The sequence below is a fragment of the Nothoprocta perdicaria genome, unplaced genomic scaffold (assembly GCF_003342845.1).
Source record: "Nothoprocta perdicaria isolate Ctin4 unplaced genomic scaffold, notPer1 scaffold_181, whole genome shotgun sequence".
Classification (NCBI taxonomy): domain Eukaryota; kingdom Metazoa; phylum Chordata; class Aves; order Tinamiformes; family Tinamidae; genus Nothoprocta; species Nothoprocta perdicaria.
Window position 1 is genome coordinate 1,213,870 of NW_020454994.1, and position 24,647 is coordinate 1,238,516.

General features: G+C 43.2%; 2 protein-coding genes across 2 annotated transcripts in view; one reads left to right on the forward strand and one right to left on the reverse strand.

Moving 5' to 3' along the window:
- Nucleotides 1-24,647, reverse strand: part of MACROD2 (MACRO domain containing 2) — a 680,006-nt gene that overhangs the window by 584,098 nt on the left and 71,261 nt on the right. The window lies entirely within an intron of this gene.
- FLRT3 (fibronectin leucine rich transmembrane protein 3) lies at nt 6,391-10,656 on the forward strand. Its single transcript, XM_026036602.1, has 2 exons — nt 6,391-7,124; nt 8,235-10,656. The coding sequence occupies exon 2, from the start codon at nt 8,280-8,282 to the stop codon at nt 10,227-10,229; it is 1,950 nt and encodes a 649-aa protein (XP_025892387.1). The 5' UTR covers nt 6,391-7,124; nt 8,235-8,279; the 3' UTR covers nt 10,230-10,656.

The following is a 24,647-nucleotide window of genomic DNA, read 5'->3' on the forward strand; positions in this document are numbered from 1 at the left end:
GGGAGCCGCGCAGGTTGCGCGCGAGGCGCCGCCGTCCACGCGCGGGCAGCGGCGCGCGGGGGGCTCCGCGGCCCGGCCAGGGCCCGCGTCCCCCGCGGAGCTCGGCGCTCCGCACAGCAAGATGGTCGCAGCGCAGGGACGCAACAGGCCCCATCTCCCCCAGCAAGAAAAACACATTTTGTTTTTGCTCCTAAAAAAAGAGCTACCTGCGAGTCCTCCCCGCGCTCGCACCGTCCCTGCCTAGTTCGCATCAACTTTCCTGTTGTTTGCAATTTAACACTGGGTCGCCTGCCTGCTATAAGCCGCCGCGAAGAAGCCCTGCGCCCGCGGCGCGCGCCTGCCCGCGGCGCGCTGCTCCCGCGCGGAACGGCGCCTCGCGCTGCCCGGCGCCGCGCCGCGCCTTTGTTTGACCCGCGCTGCAACTTGGAGCCCAGCCCGGCTGCTCCTGCGGCTCCGGCCGCCCGGGCTGCAGCCCCTGCTGCGCTTTGGCTGGCGCGCCTGCCTAATTCTCGAGGGGAAGGGCCCCCCAAACCCAGCCTAGTGGCCGTTAAAACTGCGCCGCGCAGCGAGCAGCGCCGCTTAACGGAGCCCGGGGCGGCCGCGGAGCCCCGCGCAAAGTTGCACGAAGTCTCGCAGGGGCGGTGGGAGAGGAATGAGGAATGAAGCCAGGCACGGGCGCCGGGAGCCCGGGCTACCCGTTCGGAGCGGGCGCAAGTCGCTCCCCTTCCTACAGGGATCAATTATGGGCAGTTAACRAAGTAGGGATGAATATTTAATGCGCAGGAGCAGCGAGGAAATGCCGAATTACTCTGCAGTTAAAGGCTGCTCCTCCGAAAGGTGTCGGCTGAACTCTGCAATACGAGGGGAATTTCTTGTTACCACGAAGGAGCCCCGCTTGTATTCTCATGTAAATTCCCTCTGCAGAAATGAAGTGCAGAAAAAAAATACGTTTTTTTTTCATACTTTAAAAAAAMAATTAATTATCCTGACCTCAATTTTATTTCCTAAAATATACTGCCCAAGAAGATAGAAGCATCAATTATGCTCACCCTCTAGTGCCTGGGGATATGGCATCTTAATGAACATTTCTTTGAATCAGAGTGAAAAATGCATTTGTCAATTCAAGTGCACAAAGAATCATCTGCTACGAGACAGAGAGAGCTGTATGTATTTTTCTTGCCATTATCTACCACGCTTTGCCTCAAACTGAGGAGATTTGAATGCCCTTCTTTCCCTCTCTCCTTCCCTCAGAAATGCCTTCCAGTTTCATTTAATTTATTCCCAAACCGTACAGTTCAGTCCTGTTGGAGATTTTTTCAGATCCTTCACAAACAACAGGTAGACCCCAGTTGACAGAAAGCCAATTAATTAGCTTCAAATATACATCTTATTCTAATTATTCTAATCCTGCTATCAGGCTTTTCTATTTTTCCCTTCAGTCCGTATTTTTTCCCTCCATTCTGTGCTCCTTGCATCCCAGAAACTGCGATGAACAGGGGTTCATCAGCATATATTTAATACCCAAGTTCTCCCTGTCCTTTTTTTTTTTTTCATGCATTCATATCACTTTCTTTAATTGGCGAGTGACCAGATAAATAGCGTGGTTAATAAACTCAGCATGGGAAATCAGATTCCGTAAACTCGCTGAAAGAGTGATTATTTTTTTCCTCCCCCTTCGGAGGCCGCCTCTGTTTTTCTCAACGGGAGACTTTGTTGTAATTAAAGCAGAGAAAACTGGACAGCAGCAGAAACATCTGACTTGTGGCTCCTAAAAGCACCGTTTTTGCAGCGTGTACCACCCCCCAGTGGGCAAAAACTCYGTAGTAAACCCGCAGCAAGCTTTAATCTGCAAAAATAAAGCTTACCCATTTCACAGCAAGAACAGAAAGCAAGATGTGTTTCTGCCTTGTTTCTCTTTCTCATCTCCCCTTTGTAACCCAGACCTTAAAGCTGAAAAATCCTGTGTAGGCAACGGTGACTAATCAAAGCAAGTGGCAGAGTTTGCAAACTTTGCACTACAATTATTTGAAGTGGCTTCGGTTGGGAGATGGCCATCTTTGTCTCGCCTTCTAGCAGGAAACATCCATGCTAATGGCTAGGATTTCTGCAGCTTTTACTATCACTTCAAAGCACGGGAAGGCACAGAAGAATTAATCCACGATTGCTTAACATTTATTYTTAATAAGTGCCCAAAAAGAACCTGCTTAGGGCAGGCATCCTCAAAAGCGTGTGCATCACCACAAAGTTCTTCCTATTATTACTTGCAGTAAATTCTGATAGGTAAGTTCTGCAGCTTCACTCAAAGTACTGTCTTGTATTTCAAGCAGCAAATTTGGTAATCAGGAAAAAGATAACAAAGTATTTCAAGATAGAAAAAAAGACTTATGGAGCTTTGTGCAACTTCTGAGTTTTGTTTTTCTTAAATACGCTTAACCTTTTGTTTCATGTCACCTTTGGTGCTCGGAGCTCTGCAGCAGGTACAATTCCACTAAATTTGTCAAGAGGGAAGATGGATTTTACCTTGAAACAATGGCCGCATTTGTTCTCTCTTTTCCTGTTTGTTTGTTTTGAGCATGGACCAAGTTACTTCATCAGCAACTCTCAGAAGACAAAGCCAGAGCTGGCTACGCTCAGAGAGCACTAAAAAAAGAAGCTCTTGCACCCCCTACCCCCAAAGTGCCTTATTATTATTTATTTTTTTAAAGCTTAAGCAATCCAAGTGCAACCTTCAGAATAGCAAACAAAACAACGGAGTATAGAGTATAAAATGCCTTTCAACCTARTAATTTAAAAGCAGAAAATATTTTTTAAAAAATCTTCAGAAAACAAGTTGAAGAATTCTCAGTTCCTCTGCATCCTTCTACAGCAAATACTGACTCTGCTCATTTTTATGCTGTGCAAGAAAGGCAGAAAGTTAACCATTTACTCAGAATCCATTTCTAATTGAGAGTTATTCAGTGAGGGAGGCCAAGGAAACACATCAGATTTTGCATTTTTGTTTTAAAGACATAAAATTTACAAGAGGCAAAAGCAGTATTATGTTCGGTTACTACCCAGGGAAAGAGTAAAGAAAAATAATCAAAAGAGGGTCCCCCAACTCAAAATAAAATCTTGTTCTGAGGGGGGGGGAAAAAAAAAAGCCAAATTCCTGCAGCATCAGCAGCACAGATGCACCCTGATCTGCAAAGCTCACTGGCACTTTCAACAAAACCCTCGACATTCTTCAGCCCTTAGAGAGACAGTTCGAGGGCCTTCTGCTTGCCTAACACTGAACAAAGGCTTGGGGCACCTTCCTGAAATATGATGAGCGTGGAAATTTCAGCCCCTAGCCCGGGTGCTTAGAAAGCACTCTGCTCTCACTGCCCACTGGCCCCCAGTAGGACACTTAAGAAAACAAAGTATCCGCATTGTTTTAAGTGGGGATTAGTGCTGGGGACCTTCTGGGGAAGCTCGGTGAAGTGATTTAAGAGGAACCCTGACCTTTGTGGACTGCACTGGGCAGTGGATACAGTAGATACCTCAGTAGTTAGAGGCTTGTAAACACACTGCTGAATTTCTGATGCCTTCCCCATTCTAAATAAATGTGGAGGTAATGCTGCAATAAAATTAATTTTTGTAACAAATAAGAGTACACTGATTAAACACAGTTGGGAGGCTTATGAAATGCACATTTTCTAGTATTAATTTAATTCCAAAAGTTATTCTTGTCATTCATAACGCAGAAATATCAGCTGGCAACTTCTCTCCCTTCCCCTTGTTACTTTGAGTGATAGGTAGATACAAGCCAGTGTTTTTCACCGCTGCCATAATTCCTGCCAGGGAAGGCAGAGATGTATTAGAAATTCAAATAAGCTTTACGGGGCCTAAACTCCGGCAGCTCTTCATTTTCCTCATTTTGTTATCATATCTTGGAAAGAAAAGATCTTTTTAGCACCATGTGCAGGAAAACGTTGGCTTTCCCAACACGCCGACGCTCCTTGTCGCTGCTGCTTGTGCCCTGGACAGCTGGCTCCCATATGTTATCCTAAATACTGAGGTCTTCTGCAGTTCATTTTTCTTGGATAGTGAAATTCCCTTGAACGTGTTAAAATAAAACGTGCCCCTGCTTAGCTAGGCTACAGTGATAAGAAGTCCTGCGTGGTGCCCCGCCTGCCGTGCTTGCTTGCACAGTGTCCCAGGAAAAGTAATTTAGCTGTGCAATGCAGCAAACTCCATGAAAATGGGCAACTCGGAATAAAGATAAGCACAAAAGCTGATGCTCAGCTGCTCAAATGTTGCTGCTGTTAATGAAAAAAGGCACTTTTGCATTCAGACATGGACTTCAACAGCTACTTTCTGAAACTCATCTTTTTCTGCTCCGCTCGGAATTAACGGGCTCTTTCAAAACCACGTAGCCATGAAGCTTCCCAGGTCGATGTTGTGGAAACCTGGACACAGTGTCTGGACCCAGCGGGGGCGGCTTTTCTTTTCATCCCGCGGGATCAGCTCTAATGCCTCCGTGTCAGGGAACAGGCAGAGGCAGCTCCAGAGGAGGAAAGCTGGAGCACGGCCGCAGGATTCCCTTCTCCTCTGTGGACACATCACTGCAGCCTTTGATATGCAAAAACATTGTTTCCAGCCATGGCCCCAGATAAAATGTGCACGATACCAACAATCAAAACTTCAAGAAAACTATTCTTTTTTTAGAAAAGAGAGTGGGGGGTACGCTCTTAATCCACATTTTTGAAACAGTGTCATCTTCTCCAAAGAGACTTGCTTTTATTTTTCTGCCTTGTTTTCACATAATTTTGAGAGAAGGGATTAAAAAAAAAAATCCAGGAACTTAATGAGCTTTAGTGCTTTCATTTTAATCCTACCTTTCCACTAATACAATACTGGCAATAAATGAAGGGCTGCCTATAAAATGGAGTAAAGAGGAAACAGTTGATAATCTAAAAAAGTAAAACAAACGCACTTGATTTCTCGAGTGTAAGATGTATGCGTCTGAGAGCTGCTGTTTTGCTTAGTACAACATATTTCTTTTTACAGCCTGCTTCTAAAAAGCTTTCCAAGTTCTGAAGAACAGTAGTTTAATGGATTCTTTTAAATAAATTCTTAAAAGTTAGTGTAGCCTTCAAAGGCCTATTTAACAGCCAATTTATATTCCCACTCCACAACGTGTTCCAGAAAATATCCTCCTTCGCAGCTTCATACAAGTTCCAAGGAGATACCTCTTCTTAAATGTTCATTTCCAAGTTTTAGGAGCAGATTCTGGACTTTTCTTTCCACAAACACTTCAGTAATGGGACTTTTTTTTTTCCCCCTTTTTTGGTCACCTTTTTTTAAAAAAAAAAAAAAGTAATTTGCACTAATGTCACAATAATTTTGTGCCAGTTTTGTATCGTCCCTGTTGCTGTAGGAATATTACAGATCTACCAAACCAGGACTTTTATGCTGCTCGCTTGAAATAGCAGAAGAYTATTTTAAAACAGAGACTGCGTTTAAGTCCAGTACTTCATGATGGACCAGGAACAACTCCCTAGCTATGCTCATATTGTAGTAGCTACACAAGTACAAATGAATATGTAATTTCTTCACAGCATTTTAATTCTGTGCACCATGTTGAGTTTATTGGACTACRCACAATCATGATAGGAAGAAACAAATGTTAAGGCTTCTTTATTTCAGGTACAACCATTTCTGTTTCAGACTGATACAACCCACGTGCTCTTAAGGAACAAATACTTGGTACCACATTGGATGCCTCTTTGCAATAGTGATATCAAGTATTCTAAGTTCAAATACACATTTTAAAAACAAGCCAGTAATTCTGTATTATTAAAAAAGACTGGGATATTTTTCTTTTTTCAAAATCAGAGCAATCAGATTAAGACAATACCAATCTAAATACTGATTCCACTGTGCCACGTTTCAGATAAAACAGCCCAAAAGTGGAAGCAGCTGGGCCTGTGGAGAGCATTGTCACAGACAAAACCCACCCACACACGGATCTTTGTCTCTCTCAGTTGACCAAAATTAAAGGCAAGCTGGTCGGGGGAGGCTGGGCTGCCCTTATCAATGAGGGGGCAGGCAACYAAGTTTCCCAACAGTTTCCCTCTGTCTATTGCTAGAGGATAACTTTACTTTCCCCCAGGAGAAAGGGAAAGGTAGCAAAAGGGCAACAACATGAGACTAGGCAGCATAACATGCACTTGTGAATAGCTCTATTTTGCTGAATTACCATAACTTGGAGAAAAAAAAAAAAAGTGCTAATTATATAGAGTAAGCATAGCTCAGTTTATATAAGGATGCAACGCAGAGTGAGCACTCATGTCCACCAGGTATTAATTGCATTTTTTTGTTTTTTACTTTCACAGGAAAATCACAATTCAAGGAAAGCTTAAGAAGCAGAGCTTCCTTGGGAATAATACCTGTGCTTCTTATGAAGAAAACCACCTGAATCTTAAAAACTTTTCTACAGTAACTTGCATGCTAASTTAACTTGCATGCCTTTGCAAGGAGGAAATTCTTTCTGCTTTACAAATCCCAAAGAAGTAGCAAAAAGAGAAAGTTGGAAAACGGTTCTTTTAAGGAGGTGTGGATATATCAGGATGTAGCTATTGTACAAACTTTATCCTTGGATAATTTTGGACAGAAAAAGCAACCTGTCCCTGATCTCCTGAAGAGGCTACCGTCATTCAAGCCTCAGCATAATGAGTAGTTTCCATCATGTGGAGCTGAAATTACCACCTGTGACTACCACACTACAGAGGAGAGTTTGTGAGAAGTACAAAGAAAGTTATTCCTGTTAAAAGCATTAAACCAAACAAAAGGGGCTCTTCATTCACAGACCTTATATGAAGACAAAAATAGAAGCCTCATTGCGGCCCAGGGAGAGGAAGCTGAAGCTTTTCTGCTCCACGGCCTATTGTGCTTATGGACCATGATAAATCTTGGCTGGAATGTTCATTGAACACAGTGCCAGGAGGCTGGAGACAAACCTGCACCAGGGAGGATCCTTTGAGTAAACAGAGTTGAGAAAACACAACTGCATGGAGTAACCCACACRAAAGTGACTCGCAGGAAAAGAAATTTCACTTACTGGATATCCTCAAGCACAAAACTTACTCGTACCTTTAAATACGGTAGGATCAATATTAATTTATTTTCCTTTTCATGCCTCAGAGAATGAAGTTCAATTAATAAGTGAACCCACRAGAGAGAAGGTCGTAACATCGCGTAACGTATAGGTCATCGTACAGAAGTTCTCACAGCCGTAATTACGATAGTAATTGAATTATGTTGTCCTAAAAGCTATAAAAATGCTAATTACTTGAGCTGAATGTACAAACACACAACCCAAGCACAGTCTAATTTCAGTCTCAGGAGTTAATTCTTGTTATTCTACCTTGCACAGTCTGAAAATGTGAAAGTGTGRTTAAACCTGTCAAATAATCTCTTATTAGTGTACTGCTTAGTAAGAAGACTTTTGAGAATGACAAATATTTAAGCAGGAATTTCAGCATGTAATGAAGTATCCCATGCAGTCAGCTAGAAAGCCGTAGCTCTAACAGAGATGCCAACTTTGAAGCTGCCAATTGTTTCCTTCACCTTCCTGAACATTCCAGTTTGAGAAACGAGACTGAAAGCTCCAGCATTTGTGAAATGGAGCCACTGAGCTCTCAAAACCTGTAAGAGGCTTTATCGGGTCTGTTTTCTTTTGTTTGTATTCTCTACTTGGTAACTAATTACCCTTAGGACTCTTCTGAACCTACCACAGCTCTTCGGAGCTCAGGAAGGGTTTTATGGCTCACTTAGATAGTTGGCTGCCTTGGGAATTACTCTTTACATTTCAGATGTAGAATGATTCACTTGGACTTTAGCCCTGTACTYGCTCCGTTCTCAGAAAATCCACAACACGATTTCAAATTAACATCTGAGAACAGAGATTGCCTCTAGACATGAAATGTGGGGGCTCTTTAGAAACAGTCTTCTTGCTTCAATAAAACAACTCTCAGGTCAGACACAGTCGATTATATTGTTTAAAAATATTTCAAATTACAGCRTAATCTGTAAATCCAATTGAGTTAGTACGGGCAGAAGTACAATTACTGATGTAAGAAAAAAAGCATGATGTGTTTACGAGCCTGAATTTTAGCCTCATATGTGTGTTTCGGATGTCTTCTGTAATTTTGAATTGTCATTGCAGTTTCTTGAATAATGATTTGGATAATTTTGTTTGTTTGGTTTTTTAGATTGTTGAAGATCAGAACTGTATACAAATCTCGTCATTCCTGACCATGATTAGTGTAACCTGGAACATCTTCCTAATTTGGACTAAAATAGGGCTGTTACTTGACATGGCACCTTATTCTGTCAGTGCCAAACCGTGCCCTTCAGTTTGTCGCTGTGATGTGGGTTTCATATATTGTAATGATCGCGATTTGACATCTATTCCTACAGGAATCCCAGAGGATGCTACTACCCTCTTCCTTCAGAACAATCAAATAAATAATGCTGGGATTCCTTCAGAACTGAAGAACTTGCTTAGGGTGGAAAGAATATATTTATACCACAACAGCCTAGATGAATTCCCTACCAACCTCCCTAAGTATGTCAAAGAACTGCACTTGCAGGAAAACAATATAAGGACCATTACTTACGATTCACTTTCCAAAATTCCTTATTTGGAAGAACTGCATTTGGATGATAATTCCGTTTCTGCTGTSAGCATCGAAGACGGAGCTTTCCGGGACAACACGTATCTCCGACTGCTTTTTCTCTCTCGCAATCACCTTAGCACCATCCCCTGGGGTTTGCCTAAAACCATAGAAGAGCTACGCCTCGATGATAATCGCATTTCCACAATTTCAGAGCTGTCCCTTCAAGACCTCACCAATCTAAAACGCCTCGTTTTAGATGGAAATCTTCTAAATAATCATGGATTAGGAGACAAAGTCTTCATGAATTTAGTCAATCTTACGGAACTGTCATTGGTTCGCAATTCCCTTACAGCCGCACCGGTCAAYTTACCCGGAACAAATCTAAGAAAGCTTTATCTGCAAGAAAACCACATAAATCGCGTGCCACCCAATGCCTTCTCTTACCTAAGGCAATTGTATCGACTAGATATGTCCAACAACAACCTTAGCAATTTACCTCAGGGTGTCTTTGACGATCTGGACAACATCACCCAGTTGTTTCTTCGCAACAACCCGTGGCACTGCGGGTGCAAAATGAAATGGGTTCGCGACTGGCTGCAGTCACTGCCTGTGAAGGTTAACGTACGTGGACTGATGTGTCAGGCACCAGAAAAAGTACGTGGAATGGCTATCAAAGACCTCAACGCTGAACTGTTTGATTGTAAGGACGAGGGTGTCATAAGCACCATCCAAATCACTACCGCRGTACCAAACACGCTCTATCCGGCCCAAGGACACTGGCCTCTTTCTGTGACCAAACAACCAGACATAAAAACTCCCAATCTGAATAAGAACTACAGAACCACCACGAGCCCAGTGCGCAAAGTCATCACGATCTTTGTGAAATCTGTAAGCACGGAGACTATCCACATCTCCTGGAAAGTTGCACTACCCATGACGGCGCTAAGGCTGAGCTGGCTCAAGATGGGTCACAGCCCTGCCTTTGGATCTATAACTGAAACCATAGTCACAGGGGACCGAAGTGACTACCTGCTCACCGCTCTGGAGCCCGAATCGCCCTACCGGGTCTGTATGGTCCCGATGGAGACCAGTAACACCTACCTGGCAGACGAAACCCCCGAGTGCATCGAGACCGAAACAGCGCCCCTTAAAATGTACAACCCCACGACCACGCTGAACCGAGAGCAAGAGAAAGAGCCGTACAAGAACTCGAGCTTACCCCTGGCCGCCATCATAGGCGGCGCGGTGGCCCTGGTGGCCCTGGCGCTGCTGGCGCTGCTCTGCTGGTACGTTCACCGCAACGGAGCCCTCTTCTCGCGGAACTGTGCCTACAGCAAGGGCCGCAGGAGAAAGGACGACTACGCCGAAGCGGGAACCAAGAAGGACAACTCCATCCTCGAAATCAGGGAGACTTCTTTTCAGATGATACCGATCAACAGCGACCAGGTGTCCAAGGAGGAGTTTGTAATACACACCATATTCCCGCCTAACGGAATGAATCTGTACAAGAACAGCCACAGTGAAAGCAGTAGTAACAGGAGCTACAGGGACAGTGGTATTCCAGATTCAGATCATTCACACTCATGATACTGAAGGAAATGAAAGACTGATTTGGGTTTTTTAAACGAGAAAAGACTGACTTTAAGGGTTGCTGTTCTACTGCAAAACACTGGATTAAGAGAACTGACAAAGCAATGTACTGTACATTTGCCATATAATTTATATTTAAGAACTTTTTATTAAAAGTTTCAAATTTCAGGCTACTGCTGCGATTAATGTAGTGGGGATACCTGACCACAATTCTATATTTTAGTATTTTTTAGTAATTTGTACTGTATTTTCCTTGCTAATATTGAAGTTACAGACCATTTAACTTTTGTGTTCTACTGAGTACGATGACTTGTTGACTGTGAAAGTGAATTTTCTTGCCGTGTTGCGCAGTCAGAACATTCATCTGAGATCCTTGTAAGTGTAAGCACAGGCCATTTTTCACTTTGGTATCAATAAAACAACGTTAAACCTGGCAAACCAAGAAGATGAAGAAGTGGTTGCAAAAACTCGCAGACTACAATGTTGGGTCTATTAAATCTGTAAACCACAATATTCAATAAACAAAAGCGCGTGTAGTAATGGGCAATATCAGCTGTCTGGATATATCCATTCTACAGTAGTGAGGTCCAATTTGAAAGATAATCATCAAGCCAGTTTTATGCATGAGACAAGATACTGATGAGTGAAAAAAGAAACCAGAAACACTCTAGGTTCCCACAAACTTAGAGGGTAGATGCAGTTTAGGGTGAGATTTCTGGTTACCCAACCCAGTTGTCTGCTTATTGTAGAGCAAACAGTGCTGGATGATCCAGGCCTTTGGGAGACGAGGGCAGGAGGACTAACAAAGAAAACACTCAGAAAGAGCTGGGAACAGCAGAAGCTTTGCAAACACATAGGGGAAAAAAAAAAACGAGGACAGGGACAGGCCATACAAGCAAGATCCCAAGAGAATTTAGTCCCAAAGGTAATTGGTACAAATTCTAGCTGTGGAAATACAGCAGTATTTTAAGACACACGTACTTGAATGCAGTACACAGATGCTTATTAAAAATGCTGTCATTACAGTCAGGAATACTGCCCATTACTGTCACAATTTTCCAGAAATAAATCTGTAAGGTTAAACGTTTCTTTCTGGCTTCCTACTGAACTATGAGCTACTTCTTGTTTAAACCCCAAGCCACTTTGTTGCCATAATCATTTGTTTCTTCACCTAGAAACCAAAGTGCTTTGGACGCCCTTTGGCCAGTCTTGTATGTGCCTTGATCCAACGCTACGTGTATCCAGCTTGCTTTTTTTTTTTTCTTTTTTTTTCTTTTTTTTTTTTTTTAAGGAAAAGGAACAAAAAATAAAACACCCACTTTTTCATACTTAAGTTAAATATGAGAAATATTGGTCTTATTGATGAATAAAGTTGAAAAAATCAGTACAGAATAACGTGTTTTGCTTTCGCTGATGGGCACTGACGCAGTTGAGGTATGAAGGCCGTCGGCCACGCATCTGCTCCGAGGCTGCTACTCTCCTCACCACAAGCTTGGTCTCTTTCTTGGCTCAGCAGCCCATCACGCCACCGGGTTGTTCATTTTTAATTGTGATTATTTACTATGCAGACAAGTCGTCATGRCAGTGTATCGACAATGAAAGGGAGCTATGGAGTTACAACCCTCAGATATGACGGAGTCTTTCAACTACAGCACGAAGAAGAGGGATATATAAATGCTTAATACTTTGGACAGCACTTCTGACAGACAAGGAATGTATGCACGGTGCAATTCCATTTCTTTAAGGGAATGTTAGCAGTGCCTGGGCTGTCCATTTCTGCAAAAGTGGCACAGAATGGAAGATGACACACAAACCAGGAGTTACAAGCACCGAGACGGATGAATTGGACGCGGAGCGAGCGCCCTCCTCCCAGGGAGGCACCTACCTGCACAGTCTCAACTTGCAGACCCCCCGTTTCTCCCCAAGTCCCTGTGTCATGGGACTGGCTCCTCAACCCCTGGCAAGGACGSTGATTCCCGGGGTGCCCCCGGGATGGCTCCATGCTCCGTGCTGCACCGCGGAGCTCGTGTGAACGTGGCGCCTTCCGCTGCGGCGCTCGCTGCTGTCAGGGCAGCTAAAGCAACAGGGCACATCTCGCTACACGGTTATGTGCACAGTTCTGTGCAGCGCACCACACAGGACTATTTTACTGTTTTTCCCCTCAAAAATTGAATCTAGAGAGCGGTGAGAAAGCCAAGAGGAAGCCTGTGGAGCCTCGTTATGTTCTTCTGCAAAAAACTTCCTGCACAGCGAATGGGAATGAAAGCCAGCACAAAGGGAGGAGACAGACTGGTTTTTCCTCACATAAACCAGCACAGAGGGAAACTGCTTTCTGAGATCCAGTGCATGGCAGGGGCATTGGCTATAGAGTATTCTTTTGCCAAAAGTCTTCCAATAGCAAAATTCATTTGGTCTCACTGGATTATCAGACTTTGGGGAGGATTTCACAGAAAATCTCCCCTAGTTGACTCCAAATCTGTGTTGTGGAAAGGGCAAAAGAAAACTCCATGAGCATCACCCCAAGGTAGCCCAGTAATGGCGCATCAAAAGATTGCAATGTGGTTATTATGGGCCATGAAACGTTACCATTTGAAGAAAAGAAATTTGACTGTGAATCTTGTTAGAGGAACATATTCAAGTCACATTTGTGTACTAGGAGCCGTAGCATGCAAATCCAGAATGACTTCAAACAATTGGCCTAGACATCCTTGGTTTATTTCCACCAAAAAGAGGGAAAAAACTGCATAAACAGTCCTATCCTCTGTGCAAAACCAGGCACGGTTTACAGGGAGMGGTGGCCTCTTCCTAATCCTGCTGATATCAGTGCAAAAAACCTGGCACATTGACGCGTGCAAGATCTTCCTCAGGTTCTACAGCAACTTTTCTTTTAATATTTACACAAATTTCCACGCCATGCTCTATGCCTGCCTCCTCACGACTCTTGTCTGTACTAACGACAGTGCTACAGTTTATCAGGCAAGGCGCTCATGCACCGTGCGTGAATCTGGTCTTTCAGACATCGGGAATGTATTTGGACAAACCACACTGAGACAATCACTGTGAGCAATTTACTCGCATATATCAAAATAAAATTATTCTGCTTCAAATTTCCCTCAAATAATCTTCTATTTCCTTGTTATTTCTGTGTGCTGTTAATAAATTAATTTTAGATAAAAAGGAGTGGGTATATTTTCCCCAATATAGCCTAAACATACGTGCACAGTTAATCTTATCAGCATCCTCCATATAAAACTTGTGCTAAGTACCTATTACATTTYTTTTTTATTGACCTTTCTTTTGCTTTATAATCCTTTCCTGAATTGCTCAGTGTGCTGTTTGACCCAAAAGTTGACTCCAAAAAAACCCCAATACTTTGGAAATCACCTTAATTTTGTCTCCAACTCCCATAACTAAATCTGCTCTATTTGTAAGCTCTTGTTTCCTGTTGTCTCCTAGCTTTGTACAACAGCCTGAAACGCAACAGCCACGCAATTTTCTCCTTGCTCCACCAGCACCCAAATGTTTTGGGTTGTGGGACGGAGCTACCGCGTCTATGGGTCCTGCCAAGTTAGCACGCGAGCTGCGTTGTGCCCATGCTGTAAAGACTGAATGTAGAGCAGCAAAACCAATAAACCAACAAATCTAACACAGCCTTATCTCCTAAGTCAGATGGTTTACTGAAGAGCTAACACCCCAAGCACGTGCACGTAGAACTCGGTGCTGAGGAGGACRACAGTTTTCCAGATTCTCAGTTTTCCACCTGAGACTAAAGTTGGATGGGATGGACAAAGGTGAGATGGCAAATGSCATTTGCCAGGATTTATCCAAACCTGGCTTGTTTGGGATGGAAGCAAGATGGCACGAATACCTTATACTTGAATAACAGCTTAACATTCCTTGCAAATCCATAGACACCCTAACAATTCTGTGTTTCAGCAGCACCTTGGGAAAAAYCTTTGTTTAATTAATTGTTTCTTCACTGACAGAGAAGATTTTGGGGCACACTTGTTTCAGACCTATCTAGACACCCACACATTCGGGTGGCTTCCAAGAGCCTTTCGAACAACGGGCTTTCTGCCCCCCACCAAGCTAAGACCACACTGAGCATGGGGATCGCAGTGAAACAGCGAGGGAGCCTCTCGCTCCGAGCAGGGATCGGGGACACCTGCTGCCAAGCACGCCGGGTCCCCATGGGTGCCAGTGCTGGGGTGGAGCCCCCGCGGCTGCTCCTGCCGTCCCCACCACGCAGCACCAAAGCGCCTCACCCAAACGGGTTACAAACAGAGGAGGAGCAGGCGCAAAACCRCCATCACCCTCCCCGTTGTCCCAGAACGGAAACGGGATAGGATCAGGGTACAACTCCGCTCAACATCCTATGGCTACAACATGAGGCAAACTACCTTAAAACTTAATCAGAACTCAAACWTTCTAGCTCAATAGGAGCACTAATAAATAAGTAATAAAAAGAGAAGTGCTTTAATGGGGCTAAATTAAGGCAGGATGATGTGTTCCTATAAGCTGCTACTCTGCGCTGAGCAGCCCTCTTAAGCAATCAAAAGAAGAAAAAAATCGTAGCCAAGTGCAGGCATATGCTCCTTTCCTAGGTTTTCTGAACCTAGGAAAGATCTATCTGGAGAGGCAGGTACAGAAGGATTAACTGTTCCAAACTGAGGGATCGCTTAATGCTCTTTAATCTTTAAATATGGGGAACATCATTTAGAGAAGTCCAAAGGGGATATATGATGTATAATTTAAGCAAAATAATAACACATTAATAAGATAAAAACACGCATCCAATTTATGTAATTCCAATTTCCTCCAGTGGTGTTAGTCTCTGATAAATACCTACTATGTGACTAGATTTTTAGGTGAAATCAAGTGCTTTCTAAGAGGTCTATTGGCCTTAGATTTTATCTTTACTCTTTTTTTTTTTTTTTTTTTTTTTTTTTAAGGAGCAGAAGCATAAGTCATTTAACTCAAAAGCTTCCAATTTTTGTCAAATATAAAACTGTATTGGTTGGTACAATTTTAACTTCATATCCACCCTCATGAGCACATACTTAAGGCTCTGGCGGTTAGGGTGGCACCCCATAAACTTCCCCGTCTCTTCCGACAATAATGCTTTACAGAATTTAAACTTGAAGTCTCTCTTTTATTAGAAGATTTGCACTAGAGAGTAACTGTCCCGGTATTCACCATTATAGGATCCTACATAAAATTCAGGAGTGGGAAGGAAGGTAATTCCTCCGACCTGGCTGACCTGTGGAGACGCACACATGCACTTCTACACCAAGCTAMAGCTTCCGAACAAAACTGTGTCAGACATGGGAACAAGGAGGCCACAGCAAAGCCAGGCTTGGAGCCTGCCATGTTCCTACAGCAGCATCAGTGACTACAACAAGCCTTGGCTGCTGCAAGGGAGCCGGAGGAAGCCTCTTTTCCTCACACGCCATCATACAYAGGGAAGGCTGAGWGAGCTGGGCCTCTTCAGCCTGGAGAAGACTGAGGGGGATCTGATCAATGTGTACAAATAACCTGACGGGGGAATGTAGGGAGAAAGGAGCTAAGCTCTTCTCAGTGGTGGTCAGTGACARGACAAGGGGCAATGGGTGTAGGTTGAAACACAGGATGTTCCGTCTCCATGAGAGGAAGAACTTCTTCCCTGTGAGGGTGCCAGAGCCCTGGCACAGGTTGCCCAGGGAGGCTGTGGAGGCTCCTTCYCTGGAGATCTTCCAAAGCCGCCTGGATGCYGCCCTGTGCCCCGTGCTCTGGGTGTCCCTGCTGGAGCAGGAGGTTGGACTGGATGATCTCCAGAGGTCCCTTCCAACCTCAACCATTCTGCGGTCCCGTGAACATCTCTGCCTGTGCCCCACGAATGTGGATGCTATGCAAAGGAAGAGGATTTTAAAAGTCACTTTATAACTATTGCTCCAGAATGTATCTGGAAACAAAGCCTTTACCAGCCCTAGAGCATTTGAAACGGTGTTTATTCCATTACACGCTCACCCCCCATTTAAATTACATCCACGGCAGAGAAACGTTTTTTTGCATTGCAATCCCCTAATAAGAAGCAAGTGTGAAACTTGCCAATCTGTTTTTCTTTTCTACCCAGATTTAACAAGAGTAACAATGCAGATGGCTGCAGAAAGATGCTTTTGTTGCCTTTTGTTTGTTTACCTGCCTTTAATAATCTCTGCAAGAAAAGCTGAAGACACTGATTTTTGAAGCCCCACAGAATACTGCCCATAATGAAAATAAGATCATTAACAGATAGAAAACTATATAGTGGTAAAGTGCTAACATAGCAAGTAAACACAATTTTAGGACATTAGCCGATAAGGAAAAGCCTCTGTGCCTAATGTCTTTAAAACAATTATTTTACTGTAACAACTTTTTAATGGTACGTTAGCTATTCTGTCCATTAAAACCMTTTTTGTTCCTCCCGCTGTGGAAATGACACCCAGAGAACAAGCAAAATCAGCAGTCCCAGATCTCCGAAATTACTCGGGCTTGTGCAACTCACCACTTGATGGCCAAAGAGAAAAGTTGAGCACAGAAAACTGCCCATGAAATGGTGCTACACAAACAAAATGAAGGTGCTMAACTCTCCCCAAAGAGTTTGCAATCAAGCAACTCAACCCAAGGTAGGCACGTCACAGAACATTTGCCCTGGATATCACCATTACCTGAGTTTAGAGGCACATAAATCTAAGGAAAAGCACAACAAAGAAATTCCTAGAAGCTCTCCACATTCCTACTTCCCTCACRCCCTGTGTTTTCATGGAAAAAGTCCCAGTAATCCAACAGTGTTAAATAAACAAAACATTGAGGGAGAGGCACAACGCCACAAAGCAACTTACAGGCCATTTTCCTACTACTGAGGAGTGCATAACATAGAAAGAAGGAAGAGCTCCTTGGTTTGCCAAGGCTTTCCCATGTCAAGGAGCCTGTAGGTCTCGTTCGTTATTTGCTTACCGGGGATCCAACAGTTTTCAAGGCTGCTCCGATTCCAATGAGCCTGTTACTCTGGGGCAGGAGCATTAAGAGGAAAAGACAGCCAAACCTGCAACCCAACACAGTAATAGGCACGGCCTCAAAAGCTGAAATCTATGTTAGACCTTAAAAAGAAATTCAAAAATGAAACCACAAATGCCAAAGTTTTCAAGCACGGCTATTTGGTCTTACTGCACAGTTTTATCTGTAAAGGACGTGTTGAGCTTTGTCTRTCTGAATTCATACCTGACCCCCAGTTACCATCTGCTTTAACCCTGCAGCTGTCAATGAAACTCCTCAGGTGACTCGGGAGCATTTTTCATTTCCTCATCTTATTGCCAACTTATGGTGGGCCTTGCAGCTCCCGTTCAGAAGTGCGCGCTGCATTCAACCTAGAATATCATCCTGTCTCTGGATGGAACACATAAGACATCCTTTCTTTTTTTTTTTTGGTGATAAAATTGAATATTTGCATATTTTTTATTATATATTTTCTTTATAAATAAAAGTATAAGAAAGTATACGCATGTTCACCCTGCAGCCCACTTCCAAGGCACATAGGCGACAWAAGTCACTGACACTGTAGCAATTAAAACTTACAACCTAATATAAAATTCAGTGTCTTCTTATTTTCTCTGTTATGTCAACCACTAACTTGATTAGTATTTCTATCAGGCCAGTAATTAAATATTAAAAGCACAAAGAAATGGCTTGTCAATTTAGCTTTTAGAGTGCTAAAGAAAAGGAAGGAGATGCATTAAAGATGTGAACTAGGCGGGGAAATAAAAGCATGCTACAAAACGCTGCAGACCAACAAATCCCTTTCACAAAACCAGCCACATTGACAAAACAAGAACCTCCGAGGCCTCTCCCGCAAGGAAAGCATCCCGTTTCCAAAGCAACAACATCACATGGGGAAGGGAATCTGTTTTTTGGATATGGATGGAATAGCTGCATCCAAGTTGGGCTGAGGGCCACCACGTTGACAGGGCAAGGACAGCGCCGGCTCCGCGCGGCCCTTCCCAAGGCACTGGCTCTGCCCCGGGCTCCTGCCCTACAAAATACCCGGGAGCCGACGGTGGAAGCGGCTCCGCGCTCCAGCCTGGGGCCTTSCTGACAAGGGGCTCAGCTCCGGGCAGGCTGCCGCCATCGGCACGTTTTTGACAGGAAATTCACTGTTTTTTTAATCATTTCTGAGCAAGAATCACAGAATTCCTACCCATAGAGAACACACTCACCCTCACATCAAATAACGCTGGGTTTAAATTAAGAAATATTTATCTAAATAAATCCGTTGCCTTCCCTTACATTAACAGAGACTAACATCAGCTTTAATCTAATCACTCAAAGCAACATAGGCACAGGGAGCAGGTTGAAGGCTCCAGCCATATCCTTCTGCTGACAAAATTCCCTTTGGGATTAGGTAAAAGTTTTGCAGCAACCAAGTGAGGCAAAAATTCCAGTGGCAAAACACTTGGTAAGGGGAGACTACCAGCAAGCATGGCAAGCCCTTCAGGAAAACATATCTCATTCTGCTTTGCTTATTAGCTACAGTAAAATACTATGTCCAACATGCAGGCGACAGACTTTGTTCCATCCTTTAAATCTGAGACGAGAATTTAAGAATATAGTAAATATTTGCAGTTTCTCAATGCTTTGAATGGGAAAAGAAGAAACCTGTGACCCAGGGCAGCAGTGCCCCGAGCCCCCTCAGCACAAGGCTTGCCTGGTAAATGAAGAATTGCCAGCGTTTCCCTGAAACACAACAGGCAGCAGCTGACTGCTCCACTTCTGCTCCAGAGCAGCCCAAAACCTTCACTCTTTCAGTATGCATTTGCAGCCCAGCCACACTAGACCACGTTTGTAGCAGTAAATGGATCGCTCACAACCTGCTACTTGGTGTGTTATTACATGCTGATAATGCAGGTTCTTTGAATCCTGCAATCCTCCTGTGTTTTCTGTTGTGGATTTGACCATTTGGCAGCAGGAACCATTGGGCTCGCCTAGGAACGACACTCCCCATACAGCGACAGGCAGTGATAACCCAGGAGGTTCCACTGGGGATGAAATCAGCCAGAAATACAAGACTTTTGACAGATACAAGWCCATACATGGTACAGGTACAATACAAGACAAGCGACTGGCTTCCACATTCCCACCCAGTTAAAAAAATCCTCAAAATATTTATTTTCTGTGTCTATAAATATATATATATTTAAAGGAAGCCCTTCAAAGTAGTAAGGACATATGGAAAACACTGCCATAAACTACTTATATGCAGAATACACTTCTCCACTACGGAAACCCATGCAGGTACCTATCAGACCTAATTAATACTAATTTAGCAACCTAAATCTTTGTCTTTTTCCCCCTCTTTATGCAGGGTTAGAGGACTGGGTAGTATCACAATAAGACAAAACCGCTGATGTTGAACTCAGTGTTTTGCAGTCACAGATGCTTTGGTCAACAACTGCAAGTGAAAAGGCTCCCTCAGCTCCTGGGTAATGTTGCTCTGCAATGAGGGCTGMTGGAAGAGATGAAACAGGAGGGACTTCGAAGGGTGACGGGGCCGTGCTGCTCTGTAATCTACCTGACAAGTTAAAAGCAAGGGCCTTGGAGAGACTCTGTCATCTTCCCCCTGCTTTGCTTCTTGGAGGGCTGCAACCTGTTGTGCTTATCGTCCCTCTGGAGACGTTCACAAACTCCACCGAGTCAAAAAATGAGCCACTTGTGTTAGGTTAAAAACCACAAAAYACAAAGTCTTCTATTCCCTACTCTCACCCTAAGAAACACGTGCAACCTTTCTAATCATGGCACAGAAGCTCTGCTGACCTCTACAGAAAACGCTGCTGGTTTAGCACAACCAAAGCCATTCTCTTGGAAAACAGGACAAAAAATAAATACATAAAAAAGATAAGTAATGTCTCCACAAATGCTGTCTCAAAAGGTAAGACCATTAAATGGCCATATTTAAAGCTGTTGACATTTTTTGCCTCCCCTCTGCTCATTTRAAAACTTTTTTTAACATCACAGAATAGAGGCCCCAGGAACATGATGGTCAATTTTAAAAGGTAATTCCCTTTTGAAGGGCTGAGAGCGGGCCGGGGTGGCAGAAAGGTTTATTTTAGCTGAGCTAATGTGACAGAGGGTCGCTGACTCATAGGTGTCCAAAGAAGTCCAGCTTGCCCGCTACCCACACGAGAAGCAAGTCTTAAAGGAGGGCAGGGCAGCCTATAGGTTACGTTTGCTTTTAGGATACTTCTTCCCTAGAATGTTATTCTTTCTTTCAAGTTGTTTCAAGCAAGCTCCCAAATCACTGCTCTTCCCTGGGCACMAGTTTGCGAGGAGAAGCTCCCGCTAACACTCGACCCCTGGGATCTGCTGTAACTAATGAAGGCGCAGGATGCCCATGGGGAAGCCCCAAACGAGTCTCCTTCCAGCACCGGAAGCGGCACAAACACCGGGCCTGGGGAGCTGCTGGAAGCTGCATCTGCAGTGGAAAACACGCCGAGACGACAGAGCGCAGGGACGAAGCCGGCCTCGCTCCCCCTGATGTTGGGCAGCGACACGATGCGATCAGGTGCCTTCCCGAGGGGCAGGATCATCTGCTCCCACCGCTCCTAGGCTCCCACCGCTCCCACCGCTGCCTAGGCTAGAAGGCAATGCTGCAAGCTCACACTTCTGAGGCTGAGAAAATAATTCATCTTCCAGCTTAAATACATTCTGTATTTATACTCCTTTCTTCTTGGGTCAAAACCATCCTCTGGCTTAACTAGCTCAGTGCTGCTTGTCTGTGTGTTTACGGAGAGCGCTTGCATCTCCTCTCAGACTTCACTTGGCTGGGCTGAAAAGGTCAGGCTCTTTCAAACTCCTCATAAAAAGCCKTAGAGATCCTTCAGCCATCATCCTAATTGCCCTTCCCTGACCTAGGACAGTTTAAACTCATCTTTCGAAAAACAAGGAGGTCACCTTCATCCTTTGCTGTTCCCAAATGACGAGATTGAGTTTACAGGGGAATTTAATATCACCAGTCCTTAAGGACAGCCCTTGAGTGCATTCCCCTGAAACCAATTAAAGCCAGAGTAAGGCAGTTGCTTTCATGAAATTATTTAATCCAATTCACTCTTACACTGAAAATAACTCTCAACCTTGGAATCGGGGAACTTTTCTAGCCTGCTTTGCAGTCTTTTGTAATGGCTGCTAATGATAACACTAAATAGGCACACGGATCCTTGATCCTTCAGGACCTCCTGCAGTATCTTTCCATGAAGAACAATAATAAGCAAAAAAAMCCAAACTCTCCGTGATGCAGTAGCAGAAATCAGTGTCCAAAGGCTTCAAAATTTAAGATATTTCAAATGCCTTTTAACTACTACTTTAAATACTTTTAAGATGCTGGATTGCTATGATGCAATCACACTGGACACGATTACCTCAAGTATTTTGAGAATTTGTGCTGGCCATTCACCCTGAAAGAGGTTATTTGACACATGCAGACAGGGAACTCAGCAACTGCCTTTCCCCAAGCTGGCCCAAAAAACCATCATCAACTTCGAGTTTTCCCAAGGAGTCCTTAAAGGACAGGGAAAGAAGCCACTCAATGGAATGTGGCAGTGTTCCTGTAATCCATGATAAGATGCTTTTTAGCATCACAAAAGAGCTTGCAAAGCACAGATCACATGCAATACTGCAAGTAACTCTTTTTCTATAAGGAGAACTATTATATAATGAACAACTCTTTAATTAATTCTTTAAACACACATTTCTTCAATAGATTAAACTTTAATTAAAATTAAAAGCACCTGATAGCATCGCCTTATCAGGTTACAGATGCAATTTTTGAAATTTGGGATAATGATATAGCAACCACATTAAAGGGAAATGCATTAAATTCTACATTTTCTTCAGCTCAGCATAACATCAGGAAAATTAATGTGATCTGCATTTACACTCATAAAATGTCTCCTGTTTCTGTAATACTTATTCTTGCTTTGTTTCAATCTTTAATTTCACAAAAAGCCTTGGTCTTTGCTCTGGGCATGTCTCTGTCAGCTGCAGAAAACAGCTGAAGCACAAACTCATATTCCATCAGTTACTGCTTAATTATAACCTTATTTAAAAGAAGTTAAATAAAATTGGGCCATTTAATTACTGTGAGACATGAAAAAGACAGAAAGTTCTTTATAGCCCAAGCTGCTGTTCTCCCAAGATTTAGCATATGAGCATTTTACTTTTTCTATTTGCATTTCAGCTCTTTGTTTCTCTATGTAGCTTTTTAGTCAGCAATTCTGCAAACACGTCCACGTTCATCTTCACGTGGCTTTAGTGCCATTAGGTGGATACCAGGGCCTTTCCTCCATGGAACGAGGTCCCGCAGTGCACGGAAGCCACCACGTGCTCCCTATATCCTTGCAACCGGTATCTGAAGCCGGGACAAGCCCTGCGCCCACAGGAACCATCYCAGTGACATCCTCAGCCCCATCTAATCCTGAAGCTTTTGACCCAGCACCTAAGGAAGCCCAAGGAAGTTCTCCCAGTTTCTCGCTTGTGACCTGGCTCTGYAGTTAGGGTACAGCACGTATTAACCAGGCCAACCCAGCAGGCTCACCTGACAGGCAAGTATCTGCTTACCTCCACTGGGGAGGTTCTGACCACCCTTAGAAGCCTCTTGGAATAAAATCTCCCTACAAATACATATATATTTAATTGTAAGAAAGTATTTTAAGGAAAACTCTTTTAGAATCATCTACGCACGAATACATCTCAGCTACCAGATTATTCTCCACTTCTAATCATCTGGTTAAATCTAGCTAGATCTAATCAGCAATCTAGCTAAATAAGTGCCCAGAATTTATTCCCTGATTCTAGGCCAGATATGTGTCCGTGGTGACAGCCTACAACCAACCCCCCTCTCACATATTCCTTTTTAAACCTACCACAGTTCCTTTCAGCTCCAAAGCAGGCAGGACTTAGCCAGCACTAGCATTATCCCATAACAGTTAAACAGCAAAAAGCAGTTTATTTTGACCCATTCTTTTTAATTCCAGCTCTTCCTCTTCATACTCACCTAATGAACTGCTATGTTTACAACGCAAATGAACAGCCAAGTTCACCCAAGGGTGCCCAACCTAACGCACAGTCATCTCAGTCCCTCCAAACAAACTTGGTCCAAGCTATGAGAGGCTGCTATTATTAATTAATATTATCAACTATAAATTATTAGGAGGCTCTGCTGCCTCTGTTCTGGTTCTGGTCGTGGACACCCGAGTTCAATTTGGGCTTCCCGGTGCACGACGACACGGACCCAAACCCAGCGGTTCCTTTCGGCAGCACCCACGTTTCATTCATGTCTGAAAGACTTCTTCATGAATTGTAAAAGAAGCATTACTGCTCTATATTATGCAAATAGCAAAATTCCAGCATTGTAGCAGAGCTTGTTAGCCTGTCAATCCTGCAAGGAGACAGACACCTTTACAGAACATGATTTTCCAAAGTGCTCAAGTGTTGCCTTAACTATAATGCTTTTGATACTAATGAAGGATTTACCACCGACTTAAACGCGATGAGATTCATCCAACAATGAATGTTTCTGAAAAGCCAACCATTTATCTGTGACTCTGTATGCAAACAACATTGTCACACTTAATAAAAAAATCCCTTAAGAGCATTTACATTAACATAAATGCATGATATCCAAGGAAGCCCTAAAATGSAGTGCCAGAAAACCAAGATACCAGATAAGGGAGATATTCGCTAAAGAAAGAAGAAAACATAACATGATGCCTTCCCAAAATGCAGTAAATGACCTCACTCAGGTGCTTAACAGTTCTGAAACACCTAAATTCACAACTTCCACAATGCTTTTACATCACTAAGTTAAGGAGATAAGGACACTTGGTAACTACAGATCAGAACTGATTTTTTTGTTAGAATACAACAAAACTCATTTATAAAAAAGTGATTAGGAACGTATCTATTGTAGTCTTTTCCATTGGTTCAAATACATTAGCTTTAGTTACACTAAAGAAGCTACGCTAAAGAAATGGTTTTTCCTCATTTAAATGGATTATTTAGTTTTAATATGTTTATGCTTTAATCTTTCCAACTGCACTACGCTTTATAATTTGCATTAGACTCCAACTCTAATACCTGCACACTTATTTAGACCACAAGTTTAAAATATACTCAGTTTTATTGTACTAAGAAAAAACGTGGAACGAGTTAACAGCAGCGTCTTGGGAAATACTGACAATATTTGCATGCTGCAGCTGAAAACACCATACTGATGAAGCATCAAGTGATATTTATATATGAAGATGGCCGGAACAGCAGTAAGGACAGGGCACATGGTATGGAACTTGATAAGCCTTTGGTTTCCTCTCATCTTTCACAAATTAAAAATATTCATCCAGCTTAATAAGT